This window comes from Mirounga angustirostris, unplaced genomic scaffold (genome assembly GCF_029215605.1).
Source record: "Mirounga angustirostris isolate CCGP_5_RB_7025 unplaced genomic scaffold, mMirAng1.0.hap1 SCAF_13, whole genome shotgun sequence".
Lineage (NCBI taxonomy): Eukaryota > Metazoa > Chordata > Mammalia > Carnivora > Phocidae > Mirounga > Mirounga angustirostris.
Genome location: NW_026991721.1, coordinates 10,495,215 through 10,522,623, shown reverse-complemented (window position 1 = coordinate 10,522,623; position 27,409 = coordinate 10,495,215). Strand labels below are relative to the sequence as shown.

At 56.4% G+C, this 27,409-nt stretch overlaps 2 protein-coding genes and 1 long non-coding RNA gene across 3 annotated transcripts; 1 reads left to right on the top strand and 2 right to left on the bottom strand.

The window, feature by feature from the left end:
* Window positions 1-8,185: 8,185 nt before the first annotated feature.
* LOC123856365 (uncharacterized) lies at window positions 8,186-14,525 on the bottom strand. The gene is made up of 3 exons (XR_006793714.3): window positions 13,461-14,525; window positions 9,532-9,633; window positions 8,186-9,293 (listed from the first exon to the last, which is right to left on the bottom strand). It is a non-coding gene; the product is annotated as an uncharacterized LOC123856365 (long non-coding RNA).
* Window positions 14,526-14,562: 37 nt separating this feature from the next.
* On the top strand, window positions 14,563-20,692 carry CCDC86 (coiled-coil domain containing 86). The gene is made up of 4 exons (XM_045893584.3): window positions 14,563-15,402; window positions 18,041-18,170; window positions 19,625-19,699; window positions 19,854-20,692. The coding sequence occupies exons 1-4, from the start codon at window positions 14,645-14,647 to the stop codon at window positions 19,968-19,970; spliced, it is 1,080 nt and encodes a 359-aa protein (XP_045749540.1). The 5' UTR covers window positions 14,563-14,644; the 3' UTR covers window positions 19,971-20,692.
* Window positions 20,693-21,730: 1,038 nt separating this feature from the next.
* On the bottom strand, window positions 21,731-27,120 carry PTGDR2 (prostaglandin D2 receptor 2). The gene is made up of 3 exons (XM_045893583.2): window positions 25,247-27,120; window positions 24,404-24,530; window positions 21,731-23,219 (listed from the first exon to the last, which is right to left on the bottom strand). Exon 3 carries the CDS (start codon window positions 23,209-23,211, stop codon window positions 22,015-22,017), a length of 1,197 nt encoding a protein of 398 aa, XP_045749539.1. The 5' UTR covers window positions 23,212-23,219; window positions 24,404-24,530; window positions 25,247-27,120; the 3' UTR covers window positions 21,731-22,014.
* Window positions 27,121-27,409: the final 289 nt, after the last annotated feature.

The window sequence follows — 27,409 nt, the reverse complement described above, 5'->3', positions numbered from 1 at the left end:
TGGCAAGGCACTCATTCTCTCCAGTGCCAAGTCAGGAGGTGGATGAGGAGGTTTGTCTAGGATCCCTTTGGGCTGTGACATCTGGACAAAGATTTGCTCAGCCCCGCCACTTGGGTCCTTAAAAGAGCCCTTCCAGGGACCACCAGGGCTTTAGCTCACCTCCCATGCCCCACAGGCCCTGCAGATCCTTATTGGCTTGCTTCAGATCAGCGGTGGAGGCATCCTGGTTGCTACCCCAAAGTTCGTGGAGTTTCCCACCACTTACTGGTACTTGCTGGCCGGTGGAGTGCTGGTGAGTACCTCGGACACCCTGCCCGGTGGCGGCCAGAGCCAGGCTTTCTGTGGAGCCAGGGAGGGCTACGGGGAACTCTGCTCCCTCCCTGGGCCCTTGGGGAAGAGTCTGAGTCTGAAATGGGGGTGAGGACGCAGCATGTGGAACTGTCCTGAGCTCCAGCGGAAGCTCTCACTCACCCCACCTCACACACCCATGCAGGGCTGGGTGACCCAAGGCCGGTAGCTGGGCTGCAGTGTGGTCAGCCAGAGGCTGCAGATGCTTCACTGCATGTGGGGTGGGGGAGGAAGGGAGCGGTGGAAAAGGGCCCCTACCCCAATAGGTTTAGCCCAAGCAAGAAAAAAGGCAAGGGTCCTGGGGTGGGGTGTGGGGGTCCCACATCTGGCACACAAGTCAAGAAAGAGACCCTGCTATGAAAAAGCGCCCCCCCACACATGGCTTCGAGTCAGACACCTGCTTTCTAGACCCAGATCTATCACTTCCCAGCCCCATGACTTACGCTGAGACAAGGGAAGATGCTGCCCTAGTCTCTTCACCTTCATATTAAGAGACTAGTCTTTCCCGAAAGTGTGGCGTCTGGACCAGAGGCCAGCATCCCCTGTGAGCCTGTTAGAAATGCAGAGTCTCGGCCCCACCCCAGACGAACTGAATCAGTCTGCGTTTTAACAAGTGCCTAGGCTACTTGTATGTTCCGATCACTTGAGAAGTAGTGGATGAGGTACCTAGGAATCTTTAGTGGTCACCTTCTAGAATTCTGTCCTACCAAGCTCTGCAGAGCCCGGCGGGTGACCGCATGCCCTTCTCTGTTGCCGTAACCCTGTCCCTCCCTGTTAATTGGCCACATTGTGATGAGCCATAGATGTCCACCCTCAGGGTAAGTCCTTCACAGATGGCAAGCTCCCCAGGGAACTTTCCAGCACAAGGGTCTTGCTGGGAGGGGGCCCGCCCCAGGTTCTCGGGGGCCACGAGTCCTCCTGCCTCTCTGCAGTTCTTCATTACAGGCGCAGCCACCCTGATCACCACGGCAAACTGCACGATTCCCAGGGTGAGTTTCTCAGCCCCTGCCCCTGCCTCTACCTCCGGGCACGACTCATCCTGGAAAACCTCCTAGGCAGGTGGATCCTCGTGGGAGCCTTTCCACAGGATGGGGGGGGAGGGTGGCCCTCAAAGCTGCCTGCCTTCTGTGAACACCTGATTACCCACCGATGCCTGTTGGGGGAAACGTGCCAGTCCTCCATGCTGGCCACCACGTTGGCCCTGATGGGACAGGTGGAAGGCAGACCCATTCGGCATTAACCACGCTGGGCCCGCTGGGTCAGAGCATTGGAGGAGATTTGTCCCCTGAGAAACCCCAGAGCCATGATTTTGAGTCTAGAGCACTGGGATGGTGTGCTCATTTCCTAGGCTGCTGGAATGGGGTAGCACACACTGGGGGGCTTGAAACACAACAGAAATTCATAGCCTGCCAAATCCAGAGGCCAGACACCCCAAATCAAGGTGGTGGCAGGCTCACGTTCTCTCTGAGGCTCTGGGGGAGAATCCGTCCTTGCCTCTCCCGAGCTCCCGGTGGGGGCTGGCACTCCCTGTCATCCCCTGGCTTGTGACACAGTATTTCCCCTCTGCCTCCTTCATCAGGGGGCATTCCCTGGTGTCTCCTCCTTTCCCATAAGGACACCAGTCGTACTGGATTAAGGGGTCACCCTCATCAAGTATGACCTCATTTTAACCTGATTACATTGGCAGAGACCGTATTTCCAAATAGGTCTCCAACACATTCATAGGAAAGAGGGGCCATATGTGGGCCATGGTCACCGAGCGGCCCTCTAGGGCCAGCAGCGGCTCTTGGTAACTGTGGCCCATAGGGTTCCACAGTCAGAGCAGAGATGTCTTCCTTACCTCTAGTAATCAGCTCCTAGTCCCCCCAGGGCAGGTCAACAGTTGTCCCCAGAGCAAAAGTCCTTGAAGGAAGCCTGTGTTATGTGGCACGTGAGGCCAGGACCCTCCCCTGCCGGCCAGGTGGTGCCCGATGCTCTGATCTCCTGGGCAGATGAAGGTCAGCACAGGGATGAACCTGGTCAGCTTGCTGTGCTCCAGCCTCGGAATATGCGCCTTCGTGGTGGAGCTGACTGCCGGCAGCAGGTACGCCCAGGTGAGTGCCTCCGCCCCAACAGGCAGGGCCAGTAGAGGGACCAGAGAACGGACACCTGCCCTTTTGTGCACCGTGGAATCCTGGAAACCACTCCCCAGAGTTACTGGTTACCAAAGCCAGAACTGGGGAATGGGATTGATTGCTCTATCCATTATGAGCTCAAGGTCACATACCTACAGAGTGCGGGAGGCAGAACTTGACCCAGATCAGTCCGCTCCAGGGCTTACCTGGATAACTGGGCTTCACCAGTGAGTGTCGCCTTCTCCTGATTGGGGTCCAGGGCAGGTCGGCAGGACGACCCACAGATACATCGTGTGGTCACCACCATGGCCCCCCATGTGGCAAGAATAGAGGAGTCCCGTCTGCTTATGTCCTAGGAAAGGACCAGGCAGGACCAGGCCACTCTTCACAGTGGGGTCCAACACACCACATGGGTGCGGGAGAACAGAAACACACCATCCGCTGCCACCCTGTCCTGACCCTACTGCCCATAAGCCCAGACCTTCCCCCGCAGTCCCAAGACTCGCCATCCTGCCCGTGACCTCAAGTGTACCGGAATCTTCACATGGCCCCATCCACGCTTTCCTTGCCAGGAGAGTACAAATTATTCCTCCTACCCCCTGCCCCAGACCCTTGTGTACTGCATCCGCCTTCCCTCTCTCCTCCGTCCTTCCCATCTTCCTAAGTTCCGAGACCCCACAGCTCTAACTGTGCTCCTCCCTCTCTCCCCTTCCACAGCCAAGAATCTCTCACTGTCTACACCACCTCACCTCCCATCCGCTCCCCAGCTCTGGTGTGGAGGTCACCAGGGATCTAATGCCAAATACACTGGGGACACTCTTCTGTGTATTTGCTTATTTGACCTCTCTACCCTTTTTGCTGTGGGAAGTCTGTCTGAGTGGTTGATCACGGATTTGGAACTGGACAGCTTTAACTTACCAGCTGTGTGGCTTTGTTTTCCTCTTTCTTTCTTTTTCTTTCTTTTCTTTCCTTCCTTTTTTTTTTTTTTTTGACTTTTTAATCACTTTACTTTTTTTCTTTCAAATTTGTATTTAAATTCTAGTTAGTTAACATATACTATAATATTGGTTTCAGGAATAGAATTTAGAGACTCGTCACTTACATGCAATACCTGATGCTCTTCGTAACAAGTGCGTGGCTGTTTTTCTGAACCTCTCTTTCATTGTCTGTGAAATGGGGCTAAAAATAGCATCTACCTAAAAAAGTGATTGGGGTTTAAATGAACACGTAGCAGGTGCTCAGTTGATGGCTGATGGCTGTCCCCTCCTTGGAAGCTTCTCTTCCTTTACCTATCCCCATACCAGTCTTCAGCCCAGTATCGAGTGCGTGCTTTCCTGGTCAGATCTGCTGACTGACTCCCAGGGGCGCAGACTGAGGGCCTTCCTGCTGCTGGTTTCCCAGGTGCCCCAGAAGAGTCTCTTGGTCCCGCTGCTTCTCTGCTCCATCCTGGAGCTGGGCATCACTTCCTTGACCACCTTCCTGGGCTTCTGGGCCACCTTCTGCTACACGTGGCCAGTGAGATCTCGGCGGGACAGGACAGGAGCACCTACACCCTGTCCCCAGAGCCTGGATGGGGTAAGCAAAGGGAGGAGGGACAACACGAGCATTGGGGTGGGGGGAGGGGACAGACACCTCTCCCCTGTACCCCGTGTGCAGTGGCCAGGGTGAGCCCCACTGACTCTATACTGGGGGGATCTGTGCAAGGCCAGGGTGAGCCCCACTGGTCTACACTGGGTGGGGGGGGACTCTATGCAGGGGCCAGGGCGAGCCCCTCTGGATCTAAGCTGGGGATGCTGCTCTGGGATTCCTCCAGGGTGATGCCTCTGGGAAGCTGAGTCTCTGCTGTAGAGGATGCCTGCAACAGCTCATGCCCCTGGCCCTCATGACAGGCCTCCAGGGGGCAGGAAAGGGATTATGATGCCCGGGTCTCAGTTGAGAGTGAGGCTCAGAGTCTGAGGTCACAGCCAGCTCTAGAATCCAGATACGGCTGCTGGGCAACCTTCTTTCCAGGGGATGCCACAGCTGTAAGCAGAACTCAGCGCAAAGCCCAAGGTCTGAGGGTCAGGCAACTGCTGCCTGGCCTGCCGATGGGAAGGCCTGGGTCAAAGGGGAGCAGGCTTGGAAGGATCTGAAAGGATCATGGGATCGCAGGGGCTTCAGGGCGACCTGGAGGCAAGTAGCCTGGCTCTTACTTCCTCTCCCGACTCCAGCACCTGGACCCAGCTGAGGACGTGCCCATGGCTTTAGCAGCCCCTCCTGAAAGCCCAGCATAGCAGGTGCAGCCCCCAGCCACTGCCTGAGCCCAGAGCACCTGCTGTTCCTGGGAGCTGAGCTCAACATGGCCTGTGAGGACTCCTCTCCAGTGCCCGGCCTATCCGAGGCTCTGCTGTCTCTGTATTCCTGTCTCTGCGGGGTTGGACCTCCCAGCTTCACAGATCACTCCACACACACACGCACACTGGCATGGAGACAGGCCTGCCCTTGGGGTCTTGGAAACCTCCCCCAACCTTGCTGCTTTGTTATCAATAAAAGGTTGACATTCATCTGGGGTCACATCTGTCTGGATGTAGTGACTAAAGTTGCATGTGTTGTCCGTGTGTGTGTGTCTGGGGACCCTGGGCATGTCGTGTCCACATGCAGTAGACAAGCAGGCACGATTATCTGCCCATTCCTCACTTAACGACCTGATTTTGTTTCTCAAGCCCCTGCTGCTAAATGAAAAGCCATTAAAGAAAAATATTTTTGTAAACATGAGTGGCAAATGTACAATACATTCCATCCATCCCCACCCAAAGCCACCAGGCAACTCTCAGAAAAATGCCCAGTGAAGACAAGCATATAGGTAGGAAGCCCTGAATATAAATACACTTATAAAAACAAAAGTATCATTGTTTCATTATACCTCCCAAAGAAGGAAAGCGTTTCAGATGGATGGTGGGTGGAGAAGGAGAGAGGAAGTCCCTCCTGAGATTTCTTCTTCAACTTCTTTCCTGATTTGGAAGCTTGGTGAGTCTAAAATCTGATAGGATAGGGCCAGTGGGCTGGAGACTCAGGAGGAGTTGCAGTTCCGGTCCAATCTGCCAGCAGATTGCCCTCTCTCTGGAAGAGAGTCAGTCTTTGTTCTGTTCAGGTGTTCAACTGATTGGATGAGGCCCACCCACATTATGGAGGGCAATCCATTGATTAAATGTTAATCTCTTCCCCAAAAACACCTCCAAAGAAACATCCAGAAAAGTGACCAAATATCTGGACACTGTGGCTCAGCTAAGTTGACACATAACATTAATCATCACTATACCCACTTACCCCAGGCCAAGGCATCCCACTTCCTATGGTGCTATAACCCACTCTCCTCAGAAGAAGCCAGTAGAAGTCTCGGGAGGTAAAATCTGTGATCTCTGACAGACGCCTGGCAGATGATGCAGCTGTCAGCTGGGACACCTTCTTTGGCCTCTCCATGTGGTTTCCGCACATGACGATATAGGCTTCCTCATAAGACGGCAGAGACCGTCCTGTCTGCAGTGCGGACCAGAAACACTTGGCATGCTTTAAATTAATCATCTTCCAGTATTTGTTTAATGTCAACTTAGGATGGGAAGAAAATTGTTTCCCCACAAATAAAAATGGAGTCATATTTCATGCAGCAAACAGAACTCTAGTTTCTTTGGAACGGTCTTTCCTCTCCTGGTTCTCCTCTCGGGCATGTGATAGAGAACCAGCACGCATCCCTCCGTCACCAGCAGCACATTGACTTGCTGGGGGAGCAGACAAGTCTCTCTGTATTGTTCTCTCTGTTTAGGAGACATTTAAAGGCTTGCAGCTACGATCTTGGTAAACAGCCCTTTGTTGTGCATTAGCTGGTTTCAGAATCTGGAATGACCGGCAATGCCCACTCCAGGGCCCCCCAGACGGGCCAGTGGGTGCAGCAACTTGCAATGTACATCACAAGATTACCCCCTAGCCCCTACCCTCCAGCACATATGCCCACGCTAGGGAGGAGAAGGTTTTCTTTCTATTTAAGGGTATTACCTATGTAAGTACTTACTTACCTGTTTAAGAGTTTTGACAAAAGGACACGAATTTCCTTTCCACCAGCTCTGTGAGAATCTACAGGTGGAAACCCAAGTTAACAGGCAGATTTCTGATAAATCCCTATGGGGTTTCAGTGTTCCTCTAAGTCAGTGCCTGGGGAAGCTGCCTGCCTGGACCTGCCTCCTCCAAGAAGTCCTCTCTGATATTCCCTCATCCTCAGGAACCTCAGCTGCTGAAACCCGATCGGTTTTAGCCCTGGGCCTCACTTGCCTACCTGGGTTGGCTGCCTCACAGGTTTCAGCTGGACTCAACGCTGTCTCGAGGACAGTGTCCCCACCTTACACTTGTTTGTGGACCCCATGACACCCAGAACATGCCAGGCAACAAAGTTTGCTTGAATCGATTCTTATTTGTTGACTGATTCTACATTCCTTTAGAGAAAGTCCAGAAACATCTTGAACAAACTCTTTAGTTTACACCCAAAGCCCCCCTACCACTCGTATACATTTAACGATTTTTTTAATTTAGAGAAAATGTTGGGACTCTTACCTATTCTTAACTATTAACTCAATTCCGTTAACTATTCTCTGTTCTCATCTCTTCTCTATCCTATTCTCTACTACAATTCTCAAGAAATTCCCACCACAGTGTGAGCTAGACATTGTCCAGAAATTAATGTTACATTATCATAACAACTAGCCTGTGGAAAGTTAACAGAATTCTCCTGAGGAATCATTACCAAAAATTGTGCCCACTTAAGTTTCATCTTCATTAACTCATTCATTCAATAATTATTTATTGCACAACTACGAAGAACCAAGTGTTAGTCTGGACTCTGAGAATACAGTAACAAACACAACAGGAAAAATATCCCATCCACAGGGCAACAACATTCTAGCCAATGGGAAATAATAAACAAGGAAGCAAGTAAAATATATTAATTTATTGTAACTAAAGAACAAGGAAGTGTTTGTCCACCCAATCTGCCTCCAATGAAGTCATGGGGCTGATGGGGCACCATCTCTACCAATCACATCTGCTCCAAGAGAGGGTGCAGTAAAGGCCACAAGACTATCCCCCTTGAGACAGACACCTGAGTGTAAGCCAATACCTTCTCTTCCAGTTACCACGGCTGCGTCACACACAACCCCAAAACCCAGTGATGTAAAACATCCACTTTATGATGCTCACAGGTCCTGCGGTGCAGAACTTGGACAGGGCAAAGCAGGGAGAATTGTCTCTGCTCCATGATTTTGGGGACCTCTGCTGGGAAGATACAAAGTTGAGAGTGACCTGACAGGTGGGGGCTAGAAGCATCTGGAGGCATCTTGGCTCATGCCTGGCAGATGATGCAGCTGTCAGCTGGGACACCTTCTTTGGCCTCTCCATGTGGTTTCCGCACATGACGATATAGGCTTCCTCATAAGACGGCAGCTGAGTTCCAGAGTGAGCATGCCATGAAAGCCAGGAGGAAGTGCATGACAGTCTTATCGTCCTACAGCAACAGTTCTACCATTCTCTTTTGGCCGAGGCAATCACAAAGGTCTTTCCAGGTTTGGATACAGGGGAGACGTAGACCCTCCTCCTCAAGGGAAGGGGTGTCAAGGTTCCACTGGAAGAAGACTACGTGGATGGCAGATACTGTTGCAGGCAACTTTAGAAAATGCAATCTTCTACCCCTTTCTGTGTCTAATCTCAAAAAAAAAAAAAAAAAAGCAGTGATCTAGATCTGCCCAGAGTCATCTTGCAGGTAGAGGGCTAAAACCACTCAGGCACAGTGATAATATCTGAGTGTTGTGTTATATTTTATTTTGAACGGAAAGTAAAAGAGCAGCGGAGTAACTCTGATGGATCAGCTTCTGCTCTGTACGGAAGGCATAACTTTCTTGATGACCTGAAATTTCTGCCTCGGGGCTTATTCCTGATGTAGGTCAAATGGCAAAATCAGAGGCAGGCAGGTGTGGGTGAAGGTGCACACACTTTGGGAGCAGAGTCCTGCCTCCAAATCCTCTCTCTGCCTTTCGCCCGCTGCCTGTTCCTGGAGAGTTTCCTTCTCTGTAAACCTGGGCGGCAAGAGCAACTTCGCCAAGGAGTTGCCAGGAGAATTAAATGAGATAATCCCAGCACACCATGCTTGGTGGCCACTCTAGACAGAATCTCTACCGTCTGAACTTCCAGGGAAATTGCTATGGTTTTGTGTATTTTCCAGCCACTGCAACAAAATATCCTCTCATCAACATCGCCACAATTTTTATGTCCTTAAAATTTACCATAAATGATATGCTTTTAAAACCTGTAAACATATGAAGGATCTTTTGGGCGGAACAGAGCTGTTTGTTTCTGCAACGGTCCTTGGGTAGAGCAAGCTTTGGGATGGGAGATCCAGAAAAATGAGCCTGGCTGATCCAGCGGGGGTCAGGGCCAGCTGTTCCATCTTGCCCCTGGAGAGCTTGAGGTCCTTCTGGAAGGTGCATGAGAAGAACAGAGAAGTGAGATTGTTGACTCAGGGGAAACCTCCTCTCACCAAGTCTGATCAGGGCCAGCTGCAGTGCCAGCTAGAGTGTACAGAGGTGGGGTGAGCCGAGAGTTTCCAGCCATGGGGCCCGCAGACCCCATCTTCAAACAGAGACCTTGCTGGTCCAGGCTTCAGGAAAGGGGCTTTGCAATTTGCAACTGGGTCCCCAAGGCAAAGTCTCTGGGGGTTGCCATGGAGATGAGGCTGCCATCTTGGTTGGGGGAGGCATCACACCCTGGAGGAAATATCACACTGAGGAAATGCCAGAGCCTAGGAAAAACAAACTTTAGGGGAAATGAAAGGAGAGAAATTAGTGAACAGAGAGGAATGGAGGGGAAGTGAGTCACTGGGAAACCCTGCAGTTATGTAGTTCTTGGGAACTGAGAGTCGTGGGTGTGGGCATGGAAGTGTCTGTCTATCTGTCAAGCTCTCCTTCCATACATAAGGGTGAATCCCCCTACTGACACCGGGGCCTGTAGCTCGGCCCCCTAAACCCAACCCCATAAAGTAGAGATGACTCACCGCCATGGTGCCACAGTCCCATTTTGAGTAATGTCCTGAGCTCAGGTTCTGCCACTTCCATTCTGCAAGTCATGTGACCTCTCCACGATGCTATTTCCTCACCTGAAAAATAGGGAAAATGATTTCTGCTCAGCCTTCCTCGAAGGGAAGTTTTGAGATTCAAGTGTTTAATATCTGTGCCCCAAGACCGTGTACGTGCCCTCGGGCAGGGAACCACAACTGCCCCGTTCCCTGCTGTACTCCGAGCTCGGGCCACAGGGTAAACGTTCAGTAAATATTTGGTGGGTAAATAAATGACAGGGTGCTGGTGAACTTGGCCCTGCCCTTTCTGGGAAAGTAAAGCAGGAAAGCGCTTCCTGAACCACTGATTCCCCTGCAGGACGCTGCTCCTCAAAACGTGGCCCAAGGACCAGCAGCAGCAACCCCTGGGAGCTTGTAGAAATGCAGACTCTCAGGCCTACCCCAGAAGCTACCAAGTCTTAATGTCTGGGGTCAGAGCCCAGCCTGTGTTTCAACACGCCCTCCATATGATTCCGATGCTTCCCAAAGTTTGAGAAACATTGCTGTTGGATACAGTGGGGAGAGCGAGAGATGGGGTACGAGCTGCCATGGCCCCCTCCCCAGGGCCTCTCCCTCCCGCCTGGCACAGGTGTTCATTCCGCACCCCCCCACCCCCCACCCGCCCCTTCCCTGACCTGCCTGGGGCAGGAGAACATGCTACGGATACTGGCAGAGGGAGGCGGTCTTGTCTTTTTCGGGGGGAGCTGGTCGGCCCCTTGCTGTTTTAACAAAATCTGCAGATAGCATGAGGGATCAGGAGATAAGCTTTGCAGGTACGTGAGAACTCTGCAAAGTGGTCCCTTCCCAATCCAGTCAGCTTCTCTGTCCCCTGGCAATGCCCCGTGGGACAGCTGGGAGGCCTCACACCAAGGGTCCCAGGTGCCCCCACACACACCCCTCTGCTGAGGTCTCTGCCCCCCTCCTCCTGAGGACCTGAAAGTCAGCATGAGCTACTAGGAACAGAGAGAAGAGATGAACCTCTGAGATAAAGGCTCCTGATAAGAACTGACGCAATAACCCTTGCACGTTGCACGTTCTCAGTAGGGTGTGATTGGAGGTTCCTAGAAGCAGAAGGTCACACATGCAAAGGGGGAGGGGAGCAGGGATTGAAGGAGGACAGCCGGATCTCCAGCAGGTCAAAGCCAAATGCAACAAGGCCAAGTGACAAAGCCTGCACCTGTCCAGGAAAACCAGCAGCCCGAGTCCAGTTTCCAGGGGATGGCAGCTGGAACCAGACGGAGGGCCTCAACTGATGGCTGGCCCTTGGGAAGAGAATGGGGACCTGGTCACACCGATAGGAATCATGGAGTAGGCAGGTGAAAAATGCCCTCAGCTCTCTGTGGGCAGTTAGCCCTGGGTACCTGAGGGAGCTCTGGACAGCACATTCTGGAAGGGTTGTAGAGAACCACTGCTGTCTTTCCCAGAGGTTTACTGTGTTGTCATGAGAGGGACAGAAGGAGGAGGGAGACGTTCAGCCTGGATAAAAGACAATTCCGGGGAAGCTTCAAATACATAAGAGACCTCTGAGTAGAAGAGAGGGCAGCCTGGACTCGTGGGGCCCAGCGAAGGGCAGCCCAGCCGTGCGACACCTCCACCCCGTTGGGGCCCTGTCCTCACTCCAGCCACAGCCGGCGACATCCCCTTGCCAGCTACCCACCTCCCCTGTCCTTCCACACCCGCAGCTCCCCCTGCTTCCAGTCCTGGCTCAGTGATGGGAGAGCAAGAGTGTGGGTGTGGCATCAGGAAGCCCCAAATCCCAGTCCTGTCCTTGCACCCGTGTCACCCTCCCCCTGTGTCACCCTGCGCCAGAGCACAACCTCTCCCAGCCTCGGATGTCCCTGTCAGGAAAACGGGAATGTTCTCCTCTCACCAGGCACAGGTGCTCGTTCTCCAGCCCACATCCTGCAAGGGGGCATCCCTTCCCTCGCTCCCTCGTTCGGGAAGTGGTGACAAGCCAGGAGCAGCCACCCGTGATATCCCCTGCCCCTGAAGCCCCAGGAGAGGCCTGACACCTAGTGACTGCCCAGTTAGTGACGCTGGTGACCCCAGGACCCGTTCCCTGGCCATCTCTGATCTCCATGCTGAGCAGAGGACCATACAGGTAGAGGCCCCCGACATCAGGAGACAGTCACCCCTCTTGCTGCGGCACCCTTGGCAGGATGGAGGACCAATGGCTCGGAGAAGAACACTTGATGCATATCTTCGTGGGTGCGTGGTTTTCTTCAGTCAGCAGATCTCACCTTACATAATAAGTAAGCCAGGTAGTGCTGGTCCAGCAGGCTCTGCCTGCCGTGTGTGGTACACAGAACCACAGGCAGCCCGTGGGGCAACGTGGCGCCCAGCACCTCCCAGTGAGGGCACAGACCAGGATCAGCGTGAGGAACAGGCAAGCAAGGCAGCTAAGCGTCCCAGCTCTGGAACTGTAATCCTAGCACCTCAGTGTGTAGCTGTGCGATTTAGGCGAGCACCTTAGCCTTTCTGTGCCTCGATTTCCTCGGCCAGATAACAGGGAGACTTCCTCTTAAGAGTTGTGCCTCTGAGGTCAGACAGCTGATGTGGATCGTGCCTCCCCCACTTATTTGCTGTGTGACCTTTGCAAGTGTCCCAGCCTCTCTGTGCCTCAGTTTCTTTATCTGTGAAATGGGAGTAATATCAACAGCACCTGCCTCACAGCATTGTTATGAGGACCGAATGGGTCTGGAGAGAGAGACAGAGAGAGCCCTTGAAAGAATGCCTGGCCCAGTACTGCTCGCCCCAGTGTTTGAGGCTGGGTTCCGTGCACGAAAGGACTTATATGCAAATAGTTTGTTCAGAAAATGACCCCAGCAAGCACCTGTAAGGGAGTGGGAAAGTGAGGCAGGGACCAGAAAGAAGCCAAAAAGGGGTGCATGAACGACCAGGTTGCCTTCGCAGACAACTGGGGCTCGGTCCTGCTGGGGGCCTCTGCGGGGAGGGTAGAGAACCCCTCAGCAGCCCTTCCCCACCCCCATGGGCAAGGAGGCTGAGATGGGCAGTAGAATGCAAAGGAGTCCCAGCAGTGACTGTCACATCAGGCTTTTCTGAAAAATTCAGGCATCCCCCCTGGGCCCCTGAACACCACCGATAATGATACTGACTCACCGAGCTCAGGAGGGAGTGGAGGGTTCAGGGCCAGAATTCGCTTGATGTCTCCACACTGATTCAAACAATGTCTATAAGACACCTCCCTTCCTCACACCACCCGGGCAGGGATCTGAGACCGCCCTCCGAAGTATTTTAAGCAGGGCCCACTGGGATACAATCCACCTGGCCTTTGCAAGCATCCCCTCCAGCTGAGGACAGGAGCTCAGGAAGCAGGGAGCGGAAACTGGCCCCGAGCAAGGCAGTCGTGGCACAGCTGTGTAGTCTCCTCCAGCCACCCTGGCAGTGCGCATCGGGCTTGGTTCTAAGTGGCAGGCCATTCAGGCCTCCAGGCTGCAGCAGAGAATTTAAGGAACCAAGAGTTGGGGGCTAGGAGAGCTGAGCGAGGAGGGGTCCTAGCTGCTTCTGCAGTGGGGAGCTGAGCTACTGGGAAGGGGCCCTGCAGGGCCTTCCAAGGCCCAGGAACAGGAGGGCACTGAGCCTACAGATGGAGCCTCTGAGAAGGGCCCAGAAGGTAGAGGCTGACACGTGATTACTACACAAGGGCACGACTATTCCTGACGACAAGAAGGGACAGTGGGGAAGCCGTACCATCGCCTGACCCTCAGGCAGGTGACTTCAACAGGCTGAACTCATGAGGATGTATCTTGGATGCCGTGGCACCAGCCAAGGGGAGAGAGGTATTAAGGGATTCTCAGCCCACACTGCCATCCTCCAGCAACCTTTGCCTGCGTTTTCCTCCTCCTCACCTCCTCCTTGATCAGCACTCAAGACTGGCGGGGCCCAATCTGACCTTCAGTCCTGCTGCAGTGTCAGTAGTGACTCAGGAGGTGGGGACCATGCTCTGGGTGCTGAGGGCCTGGACGTCGGCCCCACCTTCTTTCTCTGTCGCCTGAACACCCTTGGACCGCTTCCCAGGCCCTCTCATAACCCCTCAGCTGGAGAAACAGTGGTTTGTCGATGCAGCCAGTGGGACAGTTGGACAGGGGTCCTGGGATCCCTGAGGGCCATCCCCAGGCAGTTCTAAGGAAAGACTTAAAAGTGCTGGCATAGAGTTGGGCAACTTCCAAGACATTCTTTGGTCAGATACATGCTGTGAGCGAAATCAAAACTTCCTCTTGGGTCTCACGCAGAGGAGTGGGGAGAAGGCAGGCTCCTCACACGCTGGGGCAAGGAACTCTGTCTTGGTCAGTGGTGATCTGATCGCTGTTTCCAGAACTGGGGCTGAAGGTCCAGGACACAAAGGTAGTGCATCTTCCCAAGGGGTAAGCACCTCAACTTCACGCGTGAATGGTGAAAATGTTGAAAAGGCAGAGCTGTAGACTGGATACTTAAGCACAGGACTGGGAGAAGGGAAGGAAAGGGTTACCTTTAACATGTAACTCAAGACAAGAGATTTCCCGATCCCAGGATTCGCCAGGTAGCATAAACTCTGGCAGTTATGAGTACTCCGACAGGACCATTTTCGATACACTAAGCTCGTGCAAAATTACCCATATTACCAATGAGAAGACCGAGGCCCAAAGAGAGTGGGACCCTTGTCCCACAGCAGTGAGTTAGCGGCTAAGTTTCCGTGGACCTTTTTCCGATCTTCTCTCCCGGAAATGGGACCCCCACCCCCTTCCCTTCTCCTCCTGCACACTCTTTTTTTCACCAGGGAGAAAGAGTTTGCACGAAAGGCAAACGTAGACCTCAAGCTACAGCTCCCCTGCGAGTAAATGCGCCGAAGCTCTTTGCGCACGCGCCCTGTCAGCCCGGCCGCCTCGGGCCGTCGGCCCCGCCTCTCCGCCCATCACCAACATGGTCTCCCCGGCAACGGCCCTTCCTGCCTCGCGCTGGCACGGCGGCTCCTGACGTCATAGGACCGCGCCGGTCGCCCCAGAGTCGGTGGAGGCTGCACGTGGGTTGGAACTTGGAACTTTCAGGCCTGGCCATGGATACGCCGCTCAGGCGCAGCCGGCGGCTGGAAGGCCTAAGCCCTGAATCCCCCGAGACCCCCAGCCGAGTTTTGCGGGCGAGACGGGCCCTTGTGGCGTTCAAGTCGGACCCAGAAGAAACGAGGGAGCCCGAGTCTCCGAGTGCGCGGCGACCCGGCCTGGAGTCCCCCGGCTGTCAGCTGGAGACAAGCCCGGAATCACCTATTCTGCGGCAGGGTGCAGGTTTGGGGTCCCCCGGAAGGGAGCCGGAGCCGGGCCCAGGGTCCCACCAGGTTCAGCAAGATCCAGGCGTGGAGTCGCCCCAAACACTTCCGGAGTCGGGTCCACAACCCCCCGGGTTTCAGCCAAAGCCAAGTGGGCAGTCAGCAAAGTTCTCCCAAACCCAAGAAGAACTGGACTCGGAGTTGGCCCTGAGTAAGAAGGAGCTGGCCTCGGGGTCTCCCCGACATCAGCTGCAGCTGGGCCCAGGATCCCCTGAGCCTTACCCGGCTCAGCAAGCGCCGGGTCCGGAGCCCTCGCGACCACTACAGGAGCCGACAGCCCAGTCACCCGGCTCCCCCCAGGGTCAGCACGAGCCGAGCAAGCCACCTTCGGCCGGGGAGACGGTGAAAAGCGGCCTAGGGGCAAAGAAGCGGACAAGGTCTTCAGCCCAGGCCCCAGCGTCCAAGAAGTGGAAGGAGGGGAAGGAGGTTCCTGTAATCCCTAAGGGAAAGCCCAAATCCGGGCGGGTGTGGAAGGACCGCTCCAAGAAAAGGTAAAGTTGGGGAAAGCTAGGCAGGGGTGTGGTTCTCTGTGGTGTTGGGGCACCTGTGCAGCCCAGAGAGAGGCTCAAGGATGGAGAGAGCTCACATTTGGGGGGTCTCACACGAACAGGTAATTATAATCAGGATGTGGTAAAATGCTCTGGGATCCCAGGGAGGGTGAGACCGCGCCCTCAAAGGTTATTCCTGTGATGCTTTCCTCCTCAGAGTACCTGTGTACCTCTCGTAGAGCACCTCATTTGTGTATTCATTCAACAAGCATTACCTCTGTCTGCCCGCTTTCCAGTGAGGGAAGCAGAAGCAAGTAAACCAGCCCTTACTTGGTAAAAAGCTGTGAGGTCTTCACCAGCTAGTATCTGTTACGGTTATTTGCCCTTGTGTTAAAAAGTATTATGGAGCACTGAGCCTGTAGAACACTGCTAAGCATTTTGGTAAGGACCGGCCAGCGCGAAGGCCTTGCAGACCGAGGGACCAGCGTGCCTCGGGCAGTTAGTCTGCATGCAACACTGTGAAGCAGCGGCTGTTAGGATTATCCTCATTTTACATATGGGGAACTCAAGGCTGTGCAGAGAAATCAGGGAGTTATCAGACCGTAGGACTTCGGGGGTGAAAGCAGAGAGACCAGTTAGGAGGCCTCGGTTGCAGTAGAACTAAAACACGTTCAGAAGCTGCAGGTAGGTCTTGCGGATAAGGGCCAAAGGGCCACTGAATTGATGTTCAGGGTCTTTGAGGAAGCAGCTTCGGCGGGTGGTGAGCAGAGCCCAGAGACAGTGGACGCAGCACCTGCAGCAGAAGGTGTCCCGGCAAAACGAGGGATATGGAGGGCGGCGGTGGGCTGGGAAGGCCCGGCTGCAGCCTCTCCCCCTTCCGTGCTTAGGCCAAATGGCACCCGCACAGCGCCCCTTGGGTGTGCCATCTCCCTCCTCTGAAGGGCAGTGTTTAGTGAGCAGCTGCCATGTGCAGAGCATTGTGCTAAATGCCTCTCCAGCCTTGTCTCAATCCTCCCACCCCCCTTTGGAACAGGAACCATTCTTGTCTCTGTTTAACGTGGGAAGTCGCTGAAACTCCGGCTACTTTGCCCAAGATCACCCAGGTAGTAGGAGGCACATCCCGGCCTTGAAACCCAGGCCTGTCTGCCTTCAACCTCCAGGTAAAACAGATGCTCTGGAACTGTGTCAGCCCCGTAGCATAGCCGCCAGGCACATGTGGCGATTTCAGTTTAAGTTGGTTAAAATTTAAAAACTTAAACATTCAGTTCCTCCATCACACCAGCCACATCTCAAGTTGCTCAGCTGCTCAGTGCCTCTCCGGACAGTGTAAATATCAAGCCTTTCCACCAGTACAGACGGTTCTGCTCGGCAGCGCTGCTCTGGAAGGAGGCAGCGGTGTGCCCTGTGGCTCTGTGTGTGTCCAGGTCCCCACGGCCTTGTCCCTTTGGGTTTCTCATCACGGGGCTGGGGAGGAAGTCTGTGCTTAGGACGCCAGGTCTTCAGCAGGAAGTCCTAGGAGAGGGCGAGGGAGCAGTCGAGGGCCGTTCTGGGGTCAGAACCAGGCTGAAGATGGACAGGCCTTCAGCCCTGGGGGTCAAGGTCCAGGCTTTGTGTACCAGACTCCTGTGGAACAAGGGGAGAAAATGGCCCAGAAGAGCAGTATTGAGGGAAGTGGTCTCTGCCCTGTGCACCGCAGCCTTCAGAAGCTGGGGCGGGCCCGCCGACCTGCAGTGACCATTTGGGGCACCATATAATGGAAGTGGATGAAGAAGAGCTCTTCTAGAAGTCAAGAAATTGGTGGAGGAGCCAAAAAGGCCAGTATGAGAGGATCTGCAAAGGAGAAAAGGCCCACGGGGCAGCCAGCAAGGCTGCAGATAGCTCAAGGAGAAAGACCTACAGAGAAGGGGAGAGCGTGGTCTGTGACCCCCACCCCGTTCTCCTCACCTGCTCAGCAGCACTCACAATCGTACTGGTCTAGCTTCGTCTTGCTCCTTGACATTCCTTTCTTTCCTGGAATATTTTCCCGCATGTCGTAGATAGATCATTCCACCCATATGCAGTATGCTTATCTCTTACCAAGATAGTCCTGTTTTTCCTGGGACTGTAATGTCACTGTCACTTAGGAAAACAGGACATCCCCCGATATCCTCTCATGCCCACTACATTTTCACATACCCCCGCACTGTTCTGAAATGGAATAGGCCGCCCCTGGAGGGAGTGAGCCCTAGCTCCAGAAGCATTGGCACCCAAGCTGAGCTTGCTTGGTGGAAGCAGCAGAACCTTATGGAAGGGCTCTGTGGTCTGGACTCTGGTCACAGAGGTTTCAGTCTTGACAGCTGTTCAGGTACAAGGTGACCTGGTGCAGTTACTTAACCTCTTTGAGCCTTGGTTTGCTCCTCTTTAAAATGGGAAGAACAAGAGTACCATCTCAGGGTACATGTAACTAGGGCTTAAGAAATGGCAGCCGGCATGACTGGGGCCCGTTTCTGCAGACCCGGAGGGCTGCTGCCTGGCGAACGGGCAGGGGAGGATGTAATTCTGCCTGGGTTCTGAGGAGGAAGGCCCAGAGCCCAGAGCTGAGGGGAGAGTGGGCATGGGCACCTCCCACGGATGACATGAGCGCCCATTGTCTCCCTTCCAGGTTCTCCCAAATGGTGCAGGACAAGCCCCTGCACACATCCTGGCAGCGGAAGATGAAGGAACGGCAGGAGAGGAAGCTGGCCAAGGACTTCGCCCGGCACCTAGAGGAGGAGAAGGAGAAACGCCGGCAGGTGAGGGGCCAGCCAGCCAGGCTGAGGCTGGAGCTCAGGGGGCTGAGGTGGTGACTGCTGGAATAGGCCTGGGGTGGGTGGGGGAGGGCTGCTGGCCCTAGGGAGGCAGGGAGCCTGGCCAGAAGTAGAAGTGCAGTCTGGGACCGCAGGGCGGGGAAGCCCAGTGCAGTGTCCACTTTAGCCCAGGGCTCTATGAGAGACTCAAGGATGGGGAGGAGCCCAGGACGAAGCCCCCCGCGGTGGCCCTCACTACTGATCAAAGCATTTGGGGATACGGGCTTCAGGGTCCTCGCTCAGGTAGGAGAGCCTTATCCCAGTACTGTTGCCATCATTCCCCAAGAGACAGCTCCCACGCATTAGCAAAGTGGATACCCCACACCTTCCTGCCTGCCCCTCAGCCCCAGGCCGGAAATGCCTGCTTAGAGGTCCCCCCCCAACCCCTTCGGGCTCCAGGAAGCCCCAGCAGGCAGCACACGAGAGTATGAGGTCTGCGACCACCCCACCAGGACTGGGGTTATCAGAGGGATGTCACTTGCCTAGTGATCCCAGGGGCACAGGCCCGAGCCTGGCCACCGAGGGAAGGGGCTGGGCCAGGCAATTCAGCCATCTCTCCCCCGTTTTGAGGCACCCCCGTGCTGCTGTGTGCCGAGTCCTTATCTTACTTCCTGTGCGGCCCGGACTACCTCTTGAGCAAGACGGACTTCTTGTCGCCCCCCCGGGAGTGCCCCCAGCCCAGCCCTTCCCCTGACAGGAGCCCAAATCTCACTTCTCCTTTCTCCTCCCCAGGGGCCCAGGCCACCCCTACTCCCCTAAGTCCTCAAAGCCCGGAGAGGCCCCTGACCATGCAGCAGCCTCAGAGCCGCCATCCCCTCAGGCCCCACCCAGGGCGGCAGTCAGCATAGCCAGAAGGCACTGGACTCCCCATCCCTGAGACAGACTCCAACTAGATCCATCTTTGAAGTGTTCCCACCGGGCCGGGTACCCCTCCAAGGCCAGTGCATGCATGCATTCATTTATTCCTCAGGACAATCCGGAGTAATCTCTTCACTTTCAATATGGGGCCTTGAGGCACAGAGAAGTTAAGCAGCTTGGCCAAAGTCACCCATTTGGAAGCAGCAGAGCCAGGATTTGAACGGGGCCCAGATAGCCTCTTCCCCGTAGCCTCCACCCCTTACCCCCGGCAGCTGATGGGGCGGGGGGCGTGGGGACCATTGTGTCTTACCTCCCCCCACCCACCATCCCCCTATCTAAGCTGCGCGACCAGGTGCCCCCCTTCTCGGCTGCAGTCACGGGCAGGGGCATATCTCCTTGCTGGCCCGCCAGCAACAATCGGGCTGGGGTGAGAGAGTCTGTCCTCTCCCTGGGAACTCAGCCAGCTTTCATTCCCCTGAGGCCTAAGAGACCAGGGCTGCCCCGGCTCCCAGCCTCAAATCCCCGTCCCCTCTGTGTTCCAGGAGAAGAAACAGCGCCGGGCCGAGAACCTGAAACGCCGCCTGGAGAATGAGCGGAGGGCAGAGGTTGTCCAAGTGGTGAGTGTTGTCTCGCTCGGGGGATCTGAACCGCGGCCAGGCTGGGCGCTGTGCTCGAGATGCCTCGGCGCCCCTGCGGGGTGGCCTCCCTTTCCCCGGGGCACAGGGCAGGGACGACAGCCACACTAATGCGCTCTCCTCACACCGCCCCCAGATCCGAAACCCCGCCAAGCTCAGGCGGGCGAAGAAGAAGCAGCTTCGCTCCATTCAGAAGCGGGACACAGTGGCGCTGCTGCAGAAGCCACCCCAGGGGCCAGCAGCCAAGATGTGAGCACGGGCCAGCCCAGAGGCCTTCTGCGGCCAACTGCTGTGTCAGACCCGCACTCGTCGGGCCACTGGGCCACTGGTCACACGCCTCAGCGGGACGCGGCACTCCAGCGCTGGCGCCACCCCACCCCGCCCCACCCCAGAGGGGCTCTGAGCCTTCGGGGGCTCCCAAGCCCGGAGGGAGCCTGCGGCCTGGCAGAGACTGGGGGAGGGAAGAGGTTCAGCCCCGACCCCCGCCTCCTTCCTGCTCTCTCCTCCTTCATCGAGTGCCTTGCAACCATGAAGGGTAAATTCTCTGGTTCCTTGGGAGCTGACAACTGGAGGGTGACTCTCTAAAATGTGTATTCTGGCTCAAGGCCGCGGGTCCGACCCAGGCCAGGAGGCTGCAGTCAGGAACCAGTCCCCCTCGCACCATCCCAAACGCTGCTTGGGGTGTCTGCAGCCCACTGGCCCTGTCGCCCGGCCAGCTGAACCCGGCTTCCCCGACTTTTCAACACCGAAAGGTTTCAGGGAGTGAGGTCCGCCCCGCCCCCCAGCTCACTCTCGCCTGTGCCGGACTCTGCGGAAGCCCCGCGGATCTGATTCACCCGTGCCATCCAGTCTGTAACAAATATTTATTGTGTACAGGCACAGTTCTAGGTATCAGGGAATAGAGGCCCCTGCCCACAAGGAGCTTTCGTTCTGTCAGAAAAAAAACATAATAAACAGGGAAATGGTACTGTGTTAGACAGTGGGAAGTGCCACGAGTGAAGCCGGGGAGGGTAGCAGGGAGCACGGGGAGCTGTGAAGGTGGACGTCGGCTCGGTCAGCTGCGCATCTGTTCGTCTGCTGAGCACGGGCTGTGGGCAAGGCCCGGCACGGTGGCAAGCAGTAAGCCGGCCAGCCCAGCCTTCAGGACCCCAGCCAGGAGCGGCACAGGCAGCACTGGACCGAGATTCCACTGTTCCACCCACCAGTTACTGGCCACAGCTCTGCGCCTGGCCCTGGGACAGACCCAGGTGCAGTGGTCTTTGTCTTCTAGCGCGTGGCGGGTAGAGGAGACGTGTCAGGGCATGGATGCGCTATCAGGAGGTCCGGGTTGGCCCTGACTGCTACAGATCGGGACAGCCGCCCAGCTGCTGCGTGGTTGGGGGGTGGGCATTGGAAAGATTTGGGGATTACCAGCATTGCCCATAGGGTATTCCATGGTAGAATACCAGGCCCATACAGATGTCGGATCCATGAGGAACTGTCATGTGCTGTGATCTCAGGGGCTGCTGTGCACATTCACATACTAAGAAGACCTTCAGCAGAGATGCCCACTGCATTGGATTAGCCCAGGCTGGCCACGGCACCCCTTGCTCTTTCTACCTTATAAACCCCTTGGTTGGTGCTGGGTCAGTAGGGTAGAGAAGAGGCCTCTTACAGTCAAGACCTTCAGTACCTTGGGTATGTTGCGGGTGGGAGCGGGGCGGGGGGGGGGGGGTGTTCTTTCACTTACTAAACGGTAGTTGAACTGCATGGTGCTCAATGGTGAGTATGCAGACCCTATACTTTGGGTAAGTGGATTAATCTCCATGTACCTCAGTTGGATCATGGGTAGAAACTGGAGCTAATAGAACCTGTCCCTCAAGATTGTGGGATCAAGCGTCTAGTTCAATAAACGTTGGCTAGGTGACTACGTGAAGAGTTAGACTGGACCAGTACTTGCCAAACCTTTCAGTTTTCTACTCCAAACGCACGTATCACTGGTTTCCTGTAAAAATACCTCCCTCCCTTCCCCTCCCGCCATCTGGTAAAGCTGAGCTCCACGAAGGTGCATCCCGAGTACCCTAGTTCGAGAGATCTTGTGGTTTTACCCTGCCTTGGTCCCCACGGGGTCCGCTGACCAGCAGCGCTGACTTCGCCTCCTGGGAGCTTGCTGGAAATGCAGAATTTCGGCGACCGCCCCTCCCGCCGCCGTCGGTTCTGAAGGGCACTGGGGCACGGGAGGCGTTTTAAAAGGCAGACGCCCGGCCCGGCCTGACTCCGCCCCCGGGACGCTCGCGCGCGCCATCGCCGGCCGCCCTCTACCCCGACGTGGTGCTCAGTGCCCGGTTCAGGGGGCCCCTCTCGTCCTGGGACCGGGAGCGGGCGCGCTGCGCGGACGCCGCACGGCCGCCCCGCAGCCAGGCGAGCAGGCGCGCGGGCCCGGACGGGGGCGGCGGGCGGGCGGCGGGGCCCGGGCGCGGGCCGGACGGGCGGCGGCGGCGGCTGCCCAGGCCGCCCAGCTCGCTGTCGTCCAGCAGCACGCTCTCCAGCACGCTCCGCAGCGAGCGCCGCAGCTTGTGCAGCACGTCGGGGCACGTGAGCACGTAGAGCAGCGGGTTGACCACGCTGTTGATGAAGGCCAGGCTGGTGACGAAGGGCAGGCCGCGCCACACGAGCGGCCGCAGCGCGGGCTCGGCGTGTGCGCGCGCCTCCAGCAGGCTGAACACGTGGTAGGGCCCCCAGCAGAGCGCGAAGGCCGCCACCACGGCCGCCACCAGGCGCACGAAGCGGCTGGGCCGCCGGCGGCCGCGCTGGTGCAGCTGCACGCTCACGACCGCGTGGCTCGAGGCGATGATGGCCAGCGGCACGACGAAGGCCAGCAGGAACTTGCTGATGGCCAGGGCCGCCTGGCGCGAGTTGCACGTGGCGTCGCGGTCGGGCCCGGGGCTCAGGAGCAGCACGTTGTAGTAGCACATGATGCGGCCGTCGAGCCGCTGGATGGTGTCCCGGAACACGTAGTAGGGCACGGTGTTGAGCACGGCCAGGGCCCAGAGCCCCAGGCAGACCCTGTGGGCCGCGGCCACCGTGCGGTGGTTCTGCGCCCACACGGGCCGCACCACCTGCAGGCAGCGGTCCAGGCTGATGGCGCTGAGCAGGAAGCCGCTGGCGAACATGTTGAGGAAGAAGATGGAGGAGTGCAGCTTGCAGAAGGCGGTGCCCAGCTCCCACGAGTGGCCCACGGCCAGGAAGTAAGTGAAGAAGGGCAGGGTGGCGGTGGCCAGCAGGTCCGACAGTGCCAGGTGCAGCACCCAGGTGGTGACCACGGTCTGGCGCATGCGGCAGCCCACCACGAAGAGGATGAGCCCGTTCTCCGCCAGGCCCAGCAGCGAGGCCAGCCCGTGCAGCAGCACTGAGGCGTGGTCCATGTAGCGGATGCTGGAGTTGCTGTGACTTTGGATGTGGCTCATCTGCTCCAGGATCGGGCAGAGCGGCTTCAGGGTGACGTTGGCCGACATGGTGAGCTCTGCGGTGGAGAGAAGGAGGCGCTGAGGTAGGCTGGGCGGGGGCAGCCGGGGACCCTCCCCAGGAGATCGGAATCTGTCCCGTGAATGGTATGGATGACGCCGAGGGGGATCAGTGAAGTTGAGCAAAGACAGTATGGTGGGGGGAATAGCATCCCAGCTGCACCCCTGCTCATGGCAACCTTGGGCGAGCCGCTTAACCTTCCTGAGCTTGTTTCCTCCTCTGTGACGTGGATGTCAGTCGCAACAGGACCTAGATCCTACAGCTGTTGGCAGTGTTCAGTGAGTTTACATATATAAGCATTTAGAGCGGAGCCCGGCGTGCAGGAAGCACTACAGTATCCGTGTTGTGATTATTATTCTGCAGGTCCCCTGGGGTCACATGGAGAAACAGAAACAAGGCCAGGCCATGCAGGACTCCTTTCCCCATTCCCAGGGCACTGGGGCACCTATGAGGTCCCACAACACTGGCAGGTTGGGTGTGTTGACCTTGAACAGTGGAGCCGGCCCCCCCTTTGGTAGTTGGAGAGGAAATAAGATAAGAGCAAGGAGAGAGCTGGGCATGAGGAACTACCAGACTGGGGCCCTGGAGGCCCAATGGGGCTGGAGGACTGTTCCCCTGCCCAGGGGGCAGCCAAACCCATCTGCCTGCCCGGGAAAACCCAGCCTGCTTATTTATTTGCTCAGTGATGCACTCATTGAGCAGATAGTCATTGAGCAACTTCTCAGGTAAGTGCTGTGGAAGCCAACCTCTGGCAGATGTGCAGACACCCCAGATGTGCACACCCACAGCCTCATCGAAAGTCCGAGACCACCTGAAGTGAAGCTGGTTGAGATGGGGGAGGGCTGAGGGGGAGGGGTGGGAGGCTGCCGACAGGAGGTAGGGGACAGGGAGCGGGGTTTGGGGACTCAGATTGTCCTGGGGCCCCCCTGTGCGCCTGAGACCCCGAGAGGCCCTTTACATAGGTGCTCTCTTGCTCAGGACTCGAGAAGAAAGGCGCTAGAATTTCACTCCATCCCATTTTACAGGGGAGGAAACTGAGGCCTTAGCCACGCACATAACACCGACAAGTGGAGCTGCAACAGTTTAGCGCTCAGCCCGTTCTCTTTCCCATGCCTCTGCTGTAAGCAAGCGTTGATGGAGGAAGAAGGGAGGGAAGTGGGGGGGGTGATCCTCAGCACTCACATTTCCAGGGGGAACGCTGTTGGCCAGGATGAGAAAATCCACACTCTTCTCCAGGTACCACGGTCCTTTGTGAGGTGCAGCCCCAGGACATCAAACTAGAGTTTTCCAAGCAGACGAGCCCTTGGAGCTGGGGATCGCAGGGAGGTGGGTGGGGAGCAGTTGGGCCCGTGCTCCCCGGGAATGCCCATGCTTCCCAAGCGTTAGAGTTTGCCGAGCAATTGCATTCACAGTGACCCTGTGAGACCCCATTTTTCAGAAGAGGAAACTGAGGCTCAGAGAAGCATAGCAATGTGCCCAACGTTGCTCAACTGCAGTGGTGCCGCTGGGACTCCACCTAGCAGACAGATGAGTGCCATCCCCTCTCTGCACTGAAACGTTCCCTTCAGTCCAGCAGCCTCTTGGCCAGGTCCCTTGGGGATGCTCAGAGAGCACAACCCTGCTATCCCAGGGAACCCATCGGGTTTGGGCTTTCTGGCTGCATGGAGCCAGCACCCAGCCTCCTGGGATTCTCAGGGAGCCCAGCAGCTAGGGTCCTGCTCTGGTGGGGGTTGGGGCAGAGAAGGCAAACTTCTAGGGTCAGTTACCCTAAGACTGCTCCTCTAATCACCCCCCTTCCCCCCGCCCCAGATTGCTTGTGAGTATGGAGAGAGGCTTCTGTGCTTCACCACTGTGCCTGGCTTCTAGTGCCTTCCCTTCTGCGAGCAACTCGTCCCCTCCAGTCTTTGGTAAACCCACCCCTCTGCCTAGTCGTTAGGAGCCTGTCCCCTGGCGAAACTGCGCCTTCCTTTGTGGGTCCAGAGAGGGCACCGAGGCTGCCCAGCCCCTGGGCTATTGCTCACTTACCTGGGCACAGAAGGAACACAGGATTCCCGCACTGGGGACAGTCAGCTCCGGGTGGCAGCCTGCCGAGGAGGCACCGCACGGGGCAGGCGGAGGCAGGGGAGTGAGGCTGAGGGAGGAAATGTCTATCCGCCCCAGAGTGTGTGTCTGTGTGTGTGTGTGTCTATGTCTGTGTGTGTTCAGGGGTGGGGTTGGGGGAGGCGGGGACAGCCAGAGGGTGAGTCGCCCCAGTGGTATTCTGTAATAGTCGTCTCCATCAGTGAGAAAGGGACAAAATTGCTGGCAGCCCCTGCCCCCCTCCCCTTCTTCCCCCCGGAGATTTTGCAGGAGCCCCGGGTCCCTACAAGCGCAGGTGGGGGAATGGGAGCGTGCCTCTGGGGCTGCGTTTGAGGGCGACCGCTGTGTAGGAGAGGTCCGCCAGGGAGAGGACATCTCGTGCATGGGTCCACTGTCCTGGGGTGCCCTCTCCTGACCCCATAATCCTCAGGCAGGCAGGGTGCAGGCAGTGGGAAGAGCAGAGGCCAGGCTGTCCCCCTGCAGCCCTGGGGAGGGAGGCAAGCCCTTGCCCCTGGTTTTGCCGTCTGCGAGCCAAGCCTCAGCGCCACACCTTCATTCACAGAGTGCCAGGCACACAGTAGGTGCTCGGAGAAATCAGTCCTTTTCTCTTCCAGGTAGGGACGGGTAGAGGCTGCAGGGCAAGGGCTGGGCAGCTTTTATTTAAAATGCACCCGGAGCCCTGCAACGAGCTAATGGAACTTCATGAGTGCATTTAATGGTTCCCCAAGTCTTTGCAGACCAAGTGTCCTAGGGTCAAACTCCGCGTCCTTGCACCTAAGAAGTGCTCAGTAAAACACGTGTAAAAACTCCCATATCAAGGCAAGGGCACCCCCACCCATGGGATTGACTGTACAGGACTCTTCCATTTAGACACAGGCTCCGTCGCAGGGCCTGGCACTTAATAATCTTGCGGGAAGCCTGCGATCCCGAGTGAAGAATGTCTAAAATACTGTGACCTTGTGATGGGGATATTTTTCTCTGCAGCCCAAGATGGCAGATCAGTAAACGACTTGATTATCCAAAATATTAGCGCGGGCAATTCTCCTTTCTGTAGGTCACGGAGGGCCTGGTCTTCCAAAGACAAGTGCCTGCACCCCTCCCTAAGAAACAGGCAGATGTCTCCTTCCTGCTTTGAGGAAAGTCCCCCCATCCCCACCCACCCCCAGCCCCAACGTGCTGGCCCGCGGCCATCCTCCGAGGGCTTGCCGACAGGGTAGTGTGGTGGGTGAGCTCAGGGACTCTGCGGCTGGATCCAGCACTGCCACTCCCAAGCTATGTGACCTTGGGCAAATAACCTCACAGCAGGAAAGTAGGGTTTTTAAGAGGGACTCCTTCTGCACAGCCCCTGGTCAGAGTGCAAGGATTGGTGGGCACAGACTGCTCCTGGGGCTAAGAAAGAATCCCCCCTTCCCTCCTGTAGACACATTTTGACAGGGGAGCATCAGGCTTGAGCCCCCTCCTTCGGGACCTCAGCCCTCCCTTGCCTCCTCCAGGAGGTACCCTTGTGCAGTGAACATCCTGCATAACCTCTCACGGCGGCCCTGCTAAGGGGCTTCTTACCTGAAACCCTGCCTCCTCAGACCTTTCCCCCAACCCCTGTTTCCAATCCTGTAATCACAGTGGTGGCTCCTCCCAACCCTCCCTGAGGACAATTTATGAAAAGTTGCTAAAACAAACAAAAAAGTAGTCCAGATGGGCAGGGCCCTAAGATTTTCTAAAGAAGAAGACAGTGACGTTTGTTCTTGCGGGGGGGTGGGGGGTGGCGGGGGGGGCCTCAACTGCCCTCCCACAGTGGAGACGGACCTTTCCGCACGTATTCCCCAGTGCCACAGTCCCTCGGCCCCTAGGCGTGGGACGCTGGGGCTGGTGGGGGGGAGGCAAGAGCGTCAGGAACCAGGAGCCAGCGTCTGCCCCTTGGAGAGAGCCTTGGGAGCAGACAGGAACAGAAGGAGTCTTAAGGGGGCTCGCTGGCTGGAAGCAGAGGGCAGGAGCCTCCAGTGACCAGGCATCAAGAGCTCAGACCAAGTGTAGAAATTAGAGGACCCTTAGGGGAGCCCTCCCCAGGGTCGGGCTGGGGTCTTCAGGAGGAGGACGCCAAGACTGCCGATG